The following is an 18,154-nucleotide window of genomic DNA, read 5'->3' as shown; positions in this document are numbered from 1 at the left end:
CTATAAATCGATTGGTGACGTCAGATGATGCTGACAGCAAATAAGTTAACCAGTTTCTTCAATTTTACTCGAAAATGCATTAACGCCGATTTTTTAAATTACGGTATAAACATGCTTACACTAAGTGGAAATAGTGATGGTCGAAATTTTTTATCTTATATTTTTAAAAGTAGCAAAAACATTAAAATCCTGTCATCTGCATGTCTGCAAATGATAATACAATTACCAAATTATTTACCAGACCGTCGTATACTGTACAGTCAAACATGCTTTAATTGTCACCTCGTTTCAGGTTCACCTGCCTCTGAAGCTCGCTTTCAGATCCTCCTAAACGATTTCACCAAAAATACATGTAACTCTTTTCAGCGATGACTGAATACAGGTCCATTCGCCCTGATTCATGTTTGTCCTTTACTTTTGTCTAAGTACCTGTTAGCCCTGTTAACAAAAATTATTCTAAACACCTTACCACTATTCCCAGCTGACCAGAGAATCTGTTCCGCTTGACCTATTGACGTCGTTTAACAATCACTTTTCCAATTGTGATGTCAGATATTTTGTATTACAATGATATTGTTGGCTTTTTTCAAAACTACCTCTACCGTTTTTTATTGGGAAATATGCGTCATTTTCATCAAATTGGGAAATATAAAATAAACAATGAATTTGACTGAAACTTCAATTTACAGACCCTAGCTTTTTCAAGAGTCTAACCCTGCTTTAAAATAAGACCCCATTATATCAGTATAATGACCCTTAAATGTGCACATATAGTAATTTTGAGGCTTGAAAATTGTTTAAATGAGTGTTTTTCAGTTTGTATTCATGCACAATTACTACTGAGACTACACTGTTTGGGAAATAGTTGTCTTTTTGGGAATAATTTAAACCCATTCATTTTCAAATTGGGATTCTTGACTCCAGGGGAAAAAGCCGTTATTCTCCACTAATTTAAGGCAAACAATATCACTGTATTATGAAGTCAAAATTTTATGGGGAACCTGTGTGAAGTCCAGTAATTGTGGACAAATAGTAATAATGTGTATTCAGTCAATATATATACATGCAGTATAACTATGATAGCCCATGGTCTATTCGCAATTATTTTTTTATTCAATTTTATGTTGAATACCAAGATGTTTATAATTTTATGAATTCATGATTTTTTTAAATGAAATATCTTTTTGTGATTACATGATATATTATTACTTGTGATTTATTAAGATTATTGTTCATTGGTATTTACAACATGTACAAAGTCAATCTGGTATTATTGTTATGTGTTCTATGTAAAATAAAATACAAGTTAGCTTGGTAGAAGTAAAAACAAAGATTCTTTATGAAGACAAAAGAGAAAGATTAATTAATTTAAACAGTTTATAATGAGTTTGATAGCGGTTTTGAACTTTCTGCCTTTCTTTTACATATCTTCCAGATTAAAAACTTAGTCTTTGATCATTATGAAATTATTTATTATCCATTTTGTCAAAATAATGCACAAAAGAAAAACTGTTAATCCACTGAATTACAGCTGGTTTCTGACTTGAAACTGGCTTGAGTTTATATAGCCAGATTGGGCTTGGACTAAATATATATTTGATAAAACAGTGGAAAGATAAAATATTAATTTTGATGTATAAAGATAACATTAATTTGATGGTTTATTTTCAGTTGAAGTTTTTATAATGATAGAATGAGTGCAGGTCCCCTTGTTGTTGAGATTATATGTACGTGTTGTTTAGCTGCATTTTTATTACATCGCTATGGTGACCTGAGGAAGAATCATGCATTGACAACATTAGCTACTTTTGTGGCATGGTACTTCTCCTTTCTGATAGTGTTTGTTTTACCATTAGACGTTTCTTCAGTAAGTAACATTTTCACATGAGTTACAAATCACTGGTAATTAGATATAAATTTGTTAATTTACAAATGTATGCAGTTATCTTCTCTTGTTGATGACAGATAGTAGTTTTTTAACCTATGTACATGTAAAAAAAAATGTACTTTTCAGATTTCAATTTGACCAAATTTGCAAGATGGAAAACATAATTATGTATGGCAACATGAATAAAGACATACTATGATTCTCAAGAACTTCTCTGTTATACCTTGAAGTTTGTTTTTGCTGTCTGTCCCAATTTTTAGCTCACCTGGCCCAAAGGGCTAAGTAAGCTTTTCTCACCACTTGGCGTCCGTCGTCCTTCATCCGTCGTCGTTGTCGTCGTTAACTTTTTACATTTTGAACTTCTTCTTGAGAACCACTGAATGGAATATTAATGAAACCAAACATGGCATGAATGTTCCTTATGAGGTGCTGACCAAGTGTTGTTACTTTGTAGCCGATCCATCATCCAAGATGGCTGCCTGCGGGGGACTTAGTTTAACATAGGACCCTATGGGAAATGCATACAAATGATTTCTTTTAGAGAACCACTGAATGGAATGAAATCAAACATGGCATGAATGTTCCTAATGTGGTGCTAACCAAGTGTTGTTACTTTGTAGCCTATCCATTATCAAAGATGGCCGCCAGCGGGGGACTTAGTTTAACATAGGCTCCTTTGGGAAATGCATACAAATGACTTCTTTTAGAGAACCACTGAATGGACTGAAACCAAACATGGCATGAATGTTCCTTATGAGGTGCTGACCAAGTGTTGTTACTTTGTAGCCGATCCATTATCCAAGATGGCCGCCAGCAGGGGACTTCGTTTAACATAGGACCCTATGGGAAATGCATACAAATGACTTCTTTTAGAGAACCACTGAATGGAATAAAACCAAACACGGCATGAATGTTCCATAGAGGTGCTGACCAAGTGTTGTTACTTTGTAGCCGATGAGTCATCCAAGATGGCCGCCAGTGGGGGACTTTTGAATGACATTAAACATGGCCTGAATGTTCCTTTCCTTATGAGGTTGTGTTGTCACTTTTAGCCAAATTTTATATTTTTTTTATATGATTTCAAAAACCCAAGTAGAATCAGGTGAGTGATACAGGCTCTTGAGAGCCTCTAGTTCAATTTCCCATTATTTTTCAAAACAGTGTATATGTACACATGTATATATTAAATTTTTAAATCCTTCAGTTTCTGGAGAGCCCTTGTAATATAGATGTAACTTTGCATTATTTCAGACATTTTACAGACAATGCCTTCAAGACAACCAGTCTCCTGCAGTAACAACTCCAGACCCATCTAATACCACTAGTACCACAAATGTGACTACAACACCAGGACCAACACCTTCACAGAAATATAGTGCAGAATCTTCTCAATGTCAAAAACCTCTCAGTCATGTACCAGATAATGTTTTACCTGCACTTTGGCATGTTGTATATTGGTCATCTCAATTCCTTACTTGGTAAGCTACTGTACATGTAGATTCATTATTATTTGTTGGATACCAATTTTCGTGGATTTTGTTGGTACAGGTGAACCAAGAAATTAAATGTTCAAAGAATGACAAATTTTCTATAGGCTTGTATGCAGACTTTGGCAAAACCACAAAATTAAATATCCTCTAAATATGTAAGGTTTTCATATTCCACAAAAAATTGGTACCCATGAACATAAATGAATCCACTGTAGAAAGATTACATTTTCTGTCAGAAATATCTTTGTGAGATGTGTTAACATAAAAAAGAAGATGTTGTATGATTGCCATTGAGACAATTCTCCACAAGAGACCAAAATGACAGAAACTATAGGTCACCATACTGCCTTCAACAATGAGCAAAGCCCATACTGCATAGTCAGCTATAAAAAGGCCTTGAAATAACTATGTAAAACAGTCTGGTTCAGAAAAAATCAGAACATGCACAGTTTTAATTTGTTTTTCATCTTCAAAAGCACACAAAAAAACTTATCAAGCAAAAATTATCTGTTTTGCTCTTTTTTAAGATCCTTTAAGTGTGTTCTTTCAGTAAAATGCTAACTTAGAGACTACTGAAAAGAAAAAACATTCACATTTACTTTACTTTAAATATTTATAAGGGTATTAAGAAGTACATGTACGATGTAGGATTAGCTTTACAAATAATTTTTTGAATGTGTTATTTTTTATCGATTTTGAAATGTCTTTTGTCTTTTTTGTGCCACGCATCTTGCTTTTTCATTTTACATCTCTTTTTATTTGTAGATGATTAAGATTGAGTAGATAACTTACCTGATATTTCTTTTTTTCATAGGCTTCTATTACCACTGATGCAGTCCTATTCCACAGCTGGAGATTTCAGTGTAGCAGGAAAGATAAAAACAGCTTTGATAGAAAATGCCATATACTATGGAACGTATCTATTAATATTTGGTATTTGTTTGATTTATGTAGCAGCAAGACCAGATCTTCATATTGATGCGTAAGTTTTATAGTTAAAAATAAAATGGAAAAGAAGATACATTGCAGTTAGATCACATTGTTCTCCACATGTAAACTACCTAGAAGGCTTTTGGTTTTTGTGTTTAGAACTCAAGTCTCTTTTAGACATTTGTGCTCTTTTACGAAAATTAACCTTTTCATGAGATGGTGCCATGTTAAGTATTATATTTACTGATTTGGTATTTATTGCTTATGATTAACATCTATACATTAACGAAACAGGCATGTATTGCTGCATAAAGGTTGATAGCTAAGACCAGTTAAAACTAGTTCAGTCAGTATTCAGTTTTTCTGATTTATTCTATGTAAAGTAAAATACATATTGTAAAAATGTATTTCTGGTCACTACATGTACATAAAAAAGAAATTGTGAACACATCAACGCCTATGATAAAACACAGGTCAAGTTTGATTTTGTCAGGTTTTCATATTTTTAAAAGAGTTCATGAAATTGTGCCTATTTTAGTAGCTGTTGTTAGAGTATCTGGTAGCACTTTCTTTTGTGTTCTAGCAAAACATCAACTTGTTAAAGCAGTATCTAATATTATTGTGCTTGAATAAATGATCAGACGGTCAGACATTTAAATTAAAGATTAGAATTAAGAACATAGTTGATTTATAAATTTCTACTATATTGAAGCATACTTACCTTGCTTAAATTATTCAGAGAGAAGTTAAAAGTGATTGGAATAACAGCTAGTAATACCTGGGGTTTGTTCTTACTTGTCCTGTTACTTGGTTATGGATTAGTAGAAGTCCCTCGCACTGTTTGGAATAGCAGTAAACATGGACATATGTTGGGAAGAACACAGTTTAAAATTTCTAAACTCAGCACAGAAAAAACAGAAGCAGAAGAAAATCTTGAAGATGTACTTGAGGTTTGTGAAATTCTTAAAGAATTGCAATTTCAAATATTATTTTTTAATTTTTGGGATCATAAATCAAAATATTGTTTATGAAAATATCTTTAGAAATTGAACTTGAAACAAATATTCCTCTTTCTACTATTTTAAGAAAGTTTTAAAAATTTTACAAAATTTAAAAATTATTATTTCTGTATGATGGAGGCAATTTTTGTCTTGCCTTGACGAAATCAAAAAGCGAAACAGAGATATGGTGTTGTTGGCAAATGCAGCAGTAACTTAAACAATGTATTAGTTTGTGATTAGGTCAATCTGTAGGTAGCCACTAGTGGTAGATCAATAAAACTTGGTATGCATTTTTTGCATTGGCACATCTCATTTGCATGGATATTATTTAGTCCTGACTCCTCAGTCTATTGACTTTTACCTAGTTAACATGTATTTATAGTTTGTGATTCAGATTAGGTTAGTTTATGGGAAACCACTAGTGGTAGGTCAATTATTTTTTAATTGTGATAATGTTGTGAATTTTTTTTTTCCATAGGCCATGGGCTTTACTAAGATAACATTATATGCTTAGACCCATGCATCAATGTTCACAAGCCATTGACATTCTTAAATAACATGTGCATATGCACAATCCTCTTGCAGTTTTTAGTTCCTATTTATTTTTGGACTGAATGGGTATATTAATAGGTATGTTACATGTTATATGAGTAGACTTTACAGTGTTCTCCCCAGGCCGTTTTAGCGCTGCGATGTTCAGCGCTATTTGAATTCACCGCGGTGGTATTTGGGCAGACCGCGGCGCTATCCAATCAAAATCAGCGCTATTGATTTTGAATTTCAAATTGTTTTGTACACATCCCGATCACGTGATCGACTGGTTTATTTATCCGAGAGATAGTTAATTCACCCATTGATGTCAAATATCGTAGGGACCAGTTCAATAAATGATCAAAATGGCGCCATTTGCAAAACTTTTACTGCCAAATTAACCTTTCCTTCCTCGGAATTTTTCGCTTTTAAAAGATACCGAAACTTAAGAAAGGAATGGACAGAGACATTTAATGCATGTCTCGGGTGATGAAAAGTTCATTTCTAAAAAATATAAGGGAAGTGTTATCCCCTTCTCTGACAACGTGGTCTCGACCATTGATTGAACCATCTATGACTATATCATTACTTTTTCGCTTTTACTACCGAACTGTCGAACCTGAATTGTTTGAAGGAGGCAACCCTGTTATCAAGGGATTCATTATAAGCCCGTATATTACGATTACTTTTCCATCCGTGGCTCTTTTTCAAATGGATAAGGGAATAAGACAAAACGAAAATTTTGTGTAGATATATATGAAATATCGATATTTGTCAACCAATCATCAATATATATTCATTAAATATTGCTTTGAATTTAATGTAAACAGAGGATGGCTTGGATTAGGAATAGTATTTAATGCTAAAAAGGCCACAAATTTAAACAGGAAGTTGTGTCAGCCAGTAAGGGAGATAATTTGGGAGGGAAAGACCTAAAAGAAGTATTGTCAAATCTTGACAAACTTATCTGGTGGCACGTATTCAAATGTTTATAGAATTATCAAACACAACCTCTAAAGGTGTTAATTGCTTCAATTGGCATACATAATGTATTTGATTGGTAATTTACCTTTAAAATAAAAAAAATATCTTTAAAATATTCATAGGATTTCTTTCATACATGTTGTATTCATAATTCATAATTGGAATATTTTAGCCTTTTTTTAAGCAAATCTTTGATAACATTTGAATATTATTGAAAGGGCAAGTTCATTTCTTCCTTTGAAATACTATACTCATTTTTATTGCAAAGTTGCACTTTGCTAGAAATGTTTATAAAAGTAAATGTAAAAAATACCAATCTTGTCATTGAAAACTTTCTCACAGAAGCTGACAATGACTTTATTGTTGGTCCTACATGTTCTGCAACATCACCTGTTAGTAATAAGAAATCTTCACATAGGCAGTCTGGTAAAGACCTACCATGGAAAAGACTTCTCCTTGGGTTTTACAGACAGATAATAATATGAGGATTATTTGAATTTACAATGGAGAAAAAGACTTTTCTTCTATCATGTCTATATCCAGACAATAACATTAGCAAACAAAGGGTAACTTCCATGAGCATGATGAGGACATCATTATAAGAGAAAACATCAATAGCATAATATAGGAAAAACACATAAAAAATCAATTACAAACTAACCACGCGACGCGACAAAATTACTGAGAATTGTGGAAAATCACGCGCTTACCACAGCGCTATCCAAAAATCCTGGGGAGAACACTGCTTTATTAGATATGAATTGATCATACATATAATTGTATTACCTCCCTTCTATTACAGGAGATAAAGCAAGTGTCTGACAAAGTATGTTACAATAATCCATTGAGACAACATGTGGATACAGTCTTATCTAAGGTAGGGTCATTATGTGTTTGTTCTGATGGCCTGTAATGGTTTACTTTTACAAATTGTGACTTGGGTGTGAGAGCTGTCTCATTGGCACTTATACCACATCTTTTTTTTTTATCTTTATTATGATATATGATTCTCCCCTTTATGCATCTGCATAATTAAAAACCCAACCTTTCATCTTCAGTATAAAATGAGGTTTGACTTGAGATTGGATTTAATACTGTATACAGATGGTATTTGTTGTGTCAATGAACTGAAAATTCAGAAATTGTTGCATGCATTTATTAAATTGCGTTAATGTTTTTTTAGACTAATTTGAACTTTTGAGATATTAAGAAAAATCTTGTTTAATTCATATAAAATATTTCAAATTGCGCATAATTGGCATAAATTAAAATGTTCCAATAATTTCTGAATTTACAGCACTTTTATTTTATTTTTATATTGATTTTAGTGTCCTGAATCTTTGAGAAAGTCTGTTAAACCCAATGTAGATGATTATTATTTTATTTTTATATTGATTTCAGTGTCCTGAATCGTTGAGAAAGTCTGTTAAACCCAATGTAGATGATTATTATTTTATTTTTATATTGATTTCAGTGTCCTGAATCGTTGAGAAAGTCTGTTAAACCCAATGTAGATGATTATTATTTTATTTTTATATTGATTTCAGTGTCCTGAATCGTTGAGAAAGTCTGTTAAACCCAATGTAGATGATTATTATTTTATTTTTATATTGATTTCAGTGTCCTGAATCGTTGAGAAAGTCTGTTAAACCCAATGTAGATGATTATTATTTTATTTTTATATTGATTTTAGTGTCCTGAATCTTTGAGAAAGTCTGTTAAACCCAATGTAGATGATTATTGTTTTATTTTTATATTGATTTCAGTGTCCTGAATCGTTGAGAAAGTCTGTTAAACCCAATGTAGATGATTATTATTTTATTTTTATATCTATTTCAGTGTCCTGAATCGTTGAGAAAGTCTGTTAAACCCAATGTAGATGATTATTATTTTATTTTTATATCTATTTCAGTGTCCTGAATCGTTGAGAAAGTCTGTTAAACCCAATGTAGATGATTATTATTTTATTTTTATATTAATTTCAGTGTCCTGAATCGTTGAGAAAGTCTGTTAAACCCAATGTAGATGATTATTATTTTATTTTTATATTAATTTCAGTGTCCTGAATCGTTGAGAAAGTCTGTTAAACCCAATGTAGATGATTATTATTTTATTTTTATATTAATTTCAGTGTCCTGAATCGTTGAGAAAGTCTGTTAAACCCAATGTAAATGATTATTATTTTATTTTTATATTAATTTCAGTGTCCTGAATCGTTGAGAAAGTCTGTTAAACCCAATGTAGATGATTATTATTTTATTTTTATATTAATTTCAGTGTCCTGAATCGTTGAGAAAATCTGTTAAACCCAATGTAGATGATTATTATTTTATTTTTATATTGATTTCAGTGTCCTGTATCGTTGAGAAAGTCTGTTAAACCCATTGTAGATGATTATTATTTTATTTTTATATTGATTTCAGTGTCCTGAATCGTTGAGAAAGTCTGTTAAACCCAATGTAGATGATTATTGTTTTATTTTTATATTGATTTCAGTGTCCTGTATCGTTGAGAAAGTCTGTTAAACCCATTGTAGATGATTATTATTTTATTTTTATATTGATTTCAGTGCCCTGAATCGTTGAGAAAGTCTGTTAAACCCAATGTAGATGATTATTATTTTATTTTTATATTGATTTCAGTGTCCTGTATCGTTGAGAAAGTCTGTTAAACCCCAATGTAGATGATTATTATTTTATTTTTATATTGATTTCAGTGTCCTGAATCTTTGAGAAAGTCTGTTAAACCCAATGTAGATGATTATTATTTTATTTTTATATTGATTTCAGTGTCCTGAATCGTTGAGAAAGTCTGTTAAACCCAATGTAGATGATTATGAAGACTACAATGCTGCTCAAGATGTCATTAGTGAAAAAGCTCTTGTGAAACTACACAAACGTGTAATACAGGCTAGCCAGACACACAGACGTACTCAGATTCAATGGAATAATTTAATGGAGAAGGCATTCAATTTAGAGGATGAGGAAATGAATAGAAATAGTCCAGAGAGAAGGTTCAAAAGGTCATTTATGGTGGAGAAGGGGTGGTGGCGTAGTATTTATACACCAACCGTTGGTAAGTTTCTTTAGTTATTGCTTTATCGAAACAAAATACTTCTTTTGATTAGAAAAATATTTTTTATTAAGAGTTTGTTTAGAGTTTGAGTTCTAACAACTTTTCTTAAATGAATGCGTAAGTTAAACTTAAATCCTTGCTTACTTCTAAATTGTTTGTGTATTGGTCATGTTTGAGATTGTTTATTTGGTACATGTACATGATATTTGATTTTTTTGTATTTTTAAATTATATAATTTCAGAATGGTATTGGAAATGTTGGGCACGACCATGGACATTTAGAGTGGTTACTGTTATTTTAGCAATTTTCTCTTTCATGGTCGTATGGTCAGAATGCTTATTCTTCATAAAATCTCCAGTCCTATCATTATTTGCTGTGTTCCTTAATGTAGCCAAGCACAACTATGACTATGTATACATTGAGGTGAGTTTTCAATTTAGACTTGTTTACATTGAGGTGAGTTTTCAATTTAGACTTGTTTACATTGAGATGAGTTTTCAATTTAGACTTGTTTACATTGAGGTGAGTTTTCAATTTAGACTTGTTTACATTGAGGTGAGTTTATATGCTATAATGTATAAAATGTAAAAGCATGATCAGTGTCAAAAGAGACATGTGTCTAGTATGAAACATGTTTGATTATATAACTCATTAGAACAACCAGATTCAGATTTTTTGTTTATTTCTGTAGAGTCTACTAAAAGTAAGGGTAAAAGAGATCTAAAGAGTATTTAACAATGAGACAGCAACCAAACAATGCAATAAATCAAATGACATCTAGAGGTCAATTTACACTTTCAACCAGAGACAGGTCTTTACCGCCCTGAAAACACGGTCCAACGATTTACAGAAAAGAGCGACGAATTACAGAAAAGAACCGAAAAGAACCGAAAAGGACCAAAAAGAACCGAAAAGGACCGAAAAGAACCGAAAAGAGGATACATATATTTATTAAATAAAGTTAAAACAATGTATTATATTTTTTTATATTGTTAACAATTCTTCGTAATAACAAAATTGAATGCATAATTAAAAATTTGGATTGGCATTTATAAGAATATGTGAATTTACAAATAAGAAACAGTTTAACATGTTTTTCTAGTTAAATTTTGTTTAATACATGTATGCTTAATTATTTATTTTTTCATCAAGGATTTTAATCTTATCATTTACATATTTGTTCTTATATATATCAGAAGGTGTGAAAACTCCCAATCAAAGTCATAATTTGTACAGCTAAACTATTATAAGTCAAAATACGGTCTTCAACACGGAGCCTGCACACACCAAACAGCAAGTTTGAAATGGGCCCCCAACAATGACTATTGAAAGAAACATTCAAACGGGAAATCCAACGGATTAATCAATATAAAAACGAGAAACAAGAAACACAAACCACATCAACAAACGACAACAATGCACTGAACATCAGGTTCATAAATTAGATATCGAGCAACGCATTTTTGGAAGAAATGGCATATCTAATGCAGACGATGTGTATTGCATATGTTATTATTTGTATGCTATATGCCCTCCTAGGGGCCCTTATTTGGTGAATAAAAAAGATCTTTTCTATTTTTCTATTCTATAAGTTAATTCCACATACATGTGCGTTAAAATTAGTTCTGTCACAGTATAAGGTTTTCAATGATTAAATGCAATTTGCTTATTTCATTCTATTACAAAAAAAAATCGATATCCTTTTCGGTTCTTTTCGGTCCTTTTCGGTTCTTTTTGGTCCTTTTCGGTCCTTTTCGGTTCTTTTCTGTAAATCGTCGCTCTTTTCTGTAAGTCGTCGAACCCCTGAAAACAGAATACATTTAAAAAGTGACTATCATGACTTGCCATCAACACCAAATATTTTATACAACAAAAATCTATTAAGATGACAAAATAAATCACCTTCCATTGAGGTTCTTGACTTTGAACAAGCATATGAAGATGCTGCAGGGTTGAACAGAGAATACATGTACGGAAATAATGAGATTTCTTTTAACCCTTTCCTCCATAATGACGCTTTTTGACGCCACCCCCTTTACTCCATAATGACGCCTTTTGACGCCTGTGTAGTACCTCAGTTGAAACGCTTTGACTACAAAGTGTTTGCAGTAAACTTATTAAAATTTGTATCCAATATTTAAAGGAATATCATAGGAATATCCAACTTAAATTTATTTGATGAAATATTTGTTATTCGCAATGAATTAATACTTTAAAGTATATTTTTAGCATTTTATTGAAAAATCCTATGCAAATCAGGTATGCAAAAAAAAAAATTCAATGGAGGAAAGGGTTAACCCTAAAGAAATTGAAAGATAATTAGTTTTAAAAAATAGATTTTAATTGCATTGTAATTTTATCAATTTATCAATGATCATGGATAAAATCAATACATTTGTACCTCATTTCCAACTGCATTCCTCAAAATAATGATAAATACATTTCTTTACAGCTGGCTTCAATTATTACAATAGCCTATTTGTGTTTCTGTGCCTACTACAGTGTGTTCCAGATCAAGATACTTAACTTTTACTACATTGCACCCCACCACCAGACAGATGAGTACAGTTTAGTATTCACTGGAATGTAAGTTTCTTGTCACAGATATATCCATGTCTATAAGATTGAGACATTGTTGTTAGTTGGCAATTTTCAAATGTTTACTGCATATTCATGTTTACTGCATATTCATGTGAAAAAGTGTATAGGCAAGCTGTACAAGCTAAATTAATTTTAAAGTAATGATACTTTAAAACCATGAAACTTTTAAAGAAGGTCATGATTGTTTTTAAATATAAAAAATTAGTTCAAAGCATGTATAGTTCTTTTTAAATAATACAGTGGGATGGGTCAAAAACGAACGACAGGATAAAAGTTAAGACAACAAAAGAAAATGAAAAATGGAATATGTAGGAGGAATAAGTAAGCAATGTGATATATTGAAAAACCTGAAAGGTACATTTAATCATTTAATTTCAGCTCATATATAGAGTACTTAATGGACTATGTTTTATACATGTATTCTTACAGGATGCTTTGTAGACTTACTCCACCACTTTGTTTGAACTTTCTTGGACTAATTCATCTGGATAGTCATATAACATATGATGAACGCTTGCAAGAAACCTCATACACTCAGGTAAATATTGTTATATAGTGATATCCTTTCAAATATTGTGCATGTATCAAAAGAAAGTGTAAAGATACATTTAATGGAGAGATTTCAAAGCAAAAATGAAATAAAGCAGGAGGATATCAATTATGAAAAGTAATATTTCATAAAATTGAGAATGGAAATGGGAAATATGTGAAAGGGACAACAACCCAACCAAATAACAGCTGAAGTCCACCAAAGGGTCTTCAATGAACCTCAGCTGGCCCCTAAATAAAAATGTGTACAAGTTCAGTGAAAATGGACGTTATATTAAACTCCAAAACATATAAATGAACTAAACTTAAAAACCTACGAGACTAACAAAGGCCAGAGGCTCCGAACAGTAACCAAAATGTGATGAGTTTAACATGTTTTGTAAGATCTCAACCCTCCCTATATCTCTAGCCAATGTAGAATAACTAAACACAACTTTATACAATATTCCGTAAAAAAATCTCTATTTCCAGATAATGGGACACATGGATGTGATATCTATTGTATCTGATGGGTTTAACATTTATTTCCCTATCATGATAGTACTGCTGTGTATATGTACTTACTTCAGTCTAGGGAGTAGGATTCTACATTTCCTGGGATTCCAACAGTTTATAGGAGATGATGATATGACACAGGAGTTTATAGATGAGGGAAAGAGCATAATTAGTAGGGGTAAGGTAAAAACTATTTAGATTATTAACCGGATTTTTGTGACAAAAATGTCGGTTATTAAATTGGGGATGCTCGGCGGGCGGGCGGGCGGTCGGTCGGGCGGGCGGCAATCAAATGTTGTCCGTGCATTAACTCAAGAACCGTTCAACTAAAGCTTTTAAAATTTTAATATGTTGTTACTGACAACTAAATGAAGGTCAAGTTCAATAATGGCCATTTTGACTTTTACCGTTCAGGAGTTATGGTTCTTGAAAGATTGAAAAATGGCGTTTCCAGTCTTGTCCGTGCATTTACGCATGAACAGTTCTACCAAAGCTTCCCAAATTTTAATATGTTGTTACTGGTGACAAAATGGAGGTCAAGTTCAATAATGACGATTTTGACTTTTACCGTTCAGGAGTTATGGTTCTTGAAAGATTGAAAAATGGCGTTTCCAGTCGTGTCCGTGCATTTACGCATGAACTGTTCTACCAAAGCTTCCCAAATTTTAATATGTTGTTACTGGTGACAAAATGGAGTTCAAGTTCAATAATGACGATTTTGACTTTTACCGTTCAGGAGTTATGGTTCTTGAAAGATTGAAAAATGGTGTTTCCAGTCGTGTCCGTGCATTTTCTCATGAACCATTCAACCAAAGCTTTTCAAATTTTAATATGTTGTTACTGATGACAAAATAGAGGTCAAGTTCAATAATGACGATTTTGACTTTTACCGTTCAGGAGTTATGGTTCTTGAAAGATCGTAAAATGGTGTTTCCATTCACATTGTTGCATTTACTCACAAACCATTCAATCTAAGCTTTTCAAATTTTAATATGTTGATACTGATGACAAAATAGAGGTCAAATTTGATATTGACAATTTTCACTTCACCAATCATCAGTAATGGTTCTTGTGATATTGCCAGGACACAAATAAATGCTAATAAATCTGGTTTGCTGTCGTTGTGACAGCCTCTTGTTTTACATTATGAGGGTGGAAAAATGTGGAAAAATGATTGTTTACATCAATGAAACAGCAACCCTAAAATACATATTTAACAGAAACTATGAAATATTTGCCTTCAACACCAAATGGAATAAACTATAATAAACACTAACCTATAATCATAGAAAACCAATGACCAAGTTCCTGACTTTGGACTTTGGACAGGCACATAATGTACTCTAGCACATACCCCTTTTTCCTGATCAATGGATGAAAAATAAAATAAAATCCAAATCATTTAGAAAATGCACTTTACTGGCTCATATGGGTTATACATCTAACATTTAACAGATGTAAATCAATACTGAATAATGCCACTAACAGTTCCTGAAAGCAAAATCTTAGTACATTTTACTTTATCTGATGACATGAAAATCATATCTTATACTGTTATTGGAATTTAGTGTATTAATACAAGACATTAGTTGAATGCTTACAAAAAATTTGAAAATTGTTGATGAAGGTTAATTGAACCACTGAAAACTTTTTCTTTAACATCAGAAAAAAGAAAATTAGAGAGAAAGGCAAATAGTGACGAAAGAAAAAAAGAATGGAGTGAAAAGTTTGGTGTTGACTGGTCAAGTAGTTCTAGAAATGCAACAGCCAGGAAAGAGGTAGAAACTGCTGGAGACTTCCAAATGAATAGAGGTGAGTTCATATCTACATTAGAAATAAGACGTGAACAACAAACAATCAATCAATTGAGGGTTAATATCCATCTCCAGCTTATATGATTTGTCTCTACATTCAAAATAAATAAGAATAAAATATAGGGAAAGGAAATTTATTTTAGCTGTTTTAGTATTTACCCATTATGTTCCTTTAACATTTAAAGATTGTTACTTTCCTTCCCCAGTTCAATATGATTTTTCTTGATCAAGGCAACTTATGATAAAGAGATTCAACTTTGATAAAAAATAATGTTGTATTTTCCAGCCAAACAGTCTGTAGCTAGAAGTCCAGATGAGAATGATAAAACTGGACTTCTACGTGAAGCCGAACCTTTGGACTATACAGCTGAGCTAGAGGTAGAGGACTTTAATACAAACAGAATATCACAAGGGTACCAGTCTAGTAGACCAGGGAGCACATCCAGTAGATACGGATCATCTAGTGGATCATCTAGACCTCGGCCACCAAAAGGAATATTTGATGATATTTAAATACCATGTCAGTTTAATGTTTAAATGAAATATCTCTATGGTTGTGTACAAAAGAGTGTAGTTAAAGAATGCAATGAAAAATAGATTTAAAAATAATATATGCACTTATGTTTATATTCTATTAGGATTAGTATTTATCTAGTACTTAGCTAATACATTTTATTTACATTATTCTCATTTTGCAGAAAAACTCTTTATTATGCATTGATTTCTGACATCATTCAATTATTTTTGTCTGCTTAAAATGACATGAAAATTGTGCTTACTTGACATTTTTCAAGCATCTGCTAGAGTATGTACATTTTCAACCAAATACAAACATCCAGAGATTTATCATCATCACATATTTCCAAGTCGTGATATGGAAATTTATACATTCTGTCCTTTTACTACACACTGATATTGATTTTTTGCCCAACAAACGTACCAATGAAGTACCATAACCGTGTAAAAACCAAATACTTTAATAGATTGATCATGATTGGAATAAAGGATATTGAAAAATCCCTTATTATAAATTTGATATCACATTTATAAAAGATGTCATGATGGTTAAACCACACAAATAAATGCTCAGAAAAATATGTAAAATTCCATAAGATCATGTATAATAATATTTAACTGAAAAGCAGATATTCGATAAATAAAGGTATCATGGACATTGCTGTTCTTGATATTAAAAATTAAGAGTCACTGCAAAGTAATGAAACATAAATTTTATAGTAATGGCATATTATTATTAATCCTTATCATCCATAGATTACTACAACTTTTAAAATCGAATGTTACTAATTTGAATTGTCAGGGTGTTTTAAAATTTGAAATATTTGAATGCTATTTTCAAAGACATAACCAAATTATTAAAATTGGTTTCAATCTTTATTACTGATAAATTATAGCTTGTGATCTGACATTTTATAGTTTGACATTATTAGAAACTACCACAAGTTCTTTAAATGTTAGATATTAAAAGTGATGATGGAGTTTCTAATTTCTAAAATGATATTAATATGTTGTTATATTTTATCACTAATTTATAGACTCATTATGACTTTATTGAAAATTTGTTATTAATGCAAAGGGGGATTTTTGTTTATTATACTAGTCAATATATTATTTGTATTAAAGATAGTTATATACAGAAACCTGTTTGGACTGATTTGCCTGGTATAGGAAGTTGTTCTGATTACATAGGCTAACAAACATCCTGAAATAACAAAATAATCTTCAATTGATTTTTTATTACCAGGATTCAGTTTAAACAGGTTCAACCGTAAAGGCAGGTGCCTGTTATAATAATCTCATGAAGATAACAATGAAGTGTAGGGATTTTCTGTTTAATATGAAAAAAATATCTTGTGAATATAATTGATTTATACATATTTAGTAAATCAATCAACAATATTGTCCCTTCAGATTAACAGTGGTAATTATATCTTTTATTCCATAATTATTTTGTTTATAGAATTAGAATTATTATAGTTAGATGTATTTCTCAAAGTCTAATTTCATAAATTTACCAAATTCCTTTTTTTCCCAAACGGATCAATATTTTTAAATACTAGCTTTAATGACTGTTGGCAGTAGAAAACAACAAGTTAGCTGTAACAGACCACTTACAAGTTCTCAGTATGTATGAGTCACACCTGTTGACCCATGGTCAGTTTGTGTAAATGAAGACATTGTCTTCTACCTTTTTTTTTTTTAGAAAAGTTTGATTATGAGTAACTACTACAATGAATTCAATTATAATTTCAAATAGAACACAGAGAATCTTTAATGTGATAGAACCTAGAATTTATTATATGCACTTTACATAATGTATTTACACAATTAGATCTTTATCATTATTTCTAGAAACTGCATAACCATGTTTGTTATAAAGTAAGCATTTTTGTATGAAAGTTTATAATTGCACTATTTTGTGAGTATGAATTGTAAAATGCATTTTATTTGAAGAGATGGTAGACCTGAGACTATGTAAATTGTTATATCATGTTTAAATTGTCTTATCTTGTTTAAAATGAAAAACATATATACCGGTAGGTTTTAATTTCAAAGTTGCACAAATATGTTATCCTTTGATCTTTTATCCTAAGATTTTGTTGAACTGTTATTTGAATATAGAATCTGGAAGTTGAGGCATAATAGTAAACTGTTATTTAGATTTTTTAAATGATCACTGTTATTGCAAAGATAGTTACATGAAAGACATTTCTTTATGGTACAAATGTATAACATGTACTTTTGTGTTTAAACACTAGCACTTAAAGGTAGAGCTT

At 31.3% G+C, this 18,154-nt stretch overlaps 1 protein-coding gene across 2 annotated transcripts; it reads left to right on the top strand.

The window, feature by feature from the left end:
* Position 1: 1 nt before the first annotated feature.
* LOC134713524 (G-protein coupled receptor-associated protein LMBRD2-like) lies at positions 2-18,154 on the top strand. Of its 2 annotated transcripts, none has more exons than XM_063574949.1 (13): positions 2-103; positions 1,672-1,867; positions 3,140-3,366; positions 4,193-4,360; positions 5,048-5,258; positions 7,627-7,701; positions 9,614-9,899; positions 10,142-10,323; positions 12,353-12,486; positions 12,931-13,039; positions 13,522-13,723; positions 15,211-15,357; positions 15,646-18,154. In XM_063574949.1, exons 2-13 carry the CDS (start codon positions 1,694-1,696, stop codon positions 15,870-15,872), a joined length of 2,142 nt encoding a protein of 713 aa, XP_063431019.1. In that variant the 5' UTR covers positions 2-103; positions 1,672-1,693; the 3' UTR covers positions 15,873-18,154. The 2 variants fall into 2 exon arrangements, 1 of the variants encoding a protein (XP_063431019.1); XR_010106362.1 differs by having other exon boundaries at positions 14-103; positions 13,522-13,728; positions 15,646-15,843.

Source organism: Mytilus trossulus, chromosome 1, assembly GCF_036588685.1.
Source record: "Mytilus trossulus isolate FHL-02 chromosome 1, PNRI_Mtr1.1.1.hap1, whole genome shotgun sequence".
In the NCBI taxonomy this organism is placed as follows: Eukaryota; Metazoa; Mollusca; class Bivalvia; order Mytilida; family Mytilidae; genus Mytilus; species Mytilus trossulus.
Note: the sequence above shows the minus strand (reverse complement) of the source record. Positions and strands in the feature narration are given on the sequence as shown.

Bases quoted from the DNA above. Each gene is read 5' to 3' on its own strand.
- LOC134713524 (XM_063574949.1), top strand. From the start codon at position 1,694: ATGAGTGCAGGTCCCCTTGTTGTTGAGATTATATGTACGTGTTGTTTA. The intron at 12,487-12,930 runs GTAAGTTTCTTG...GTATTCTTACAG, and splicing joins AGTTTAGTATTCACTGGAAT to GATGCTTTGTAGACTTACTC. The intron at 13,040-13,521 runs GTAAATATTGTT...CTCTATTTCCAG, and splicing joins AAGAAACCTCATACACTCAG to ATAATGGGACACATGGATGT.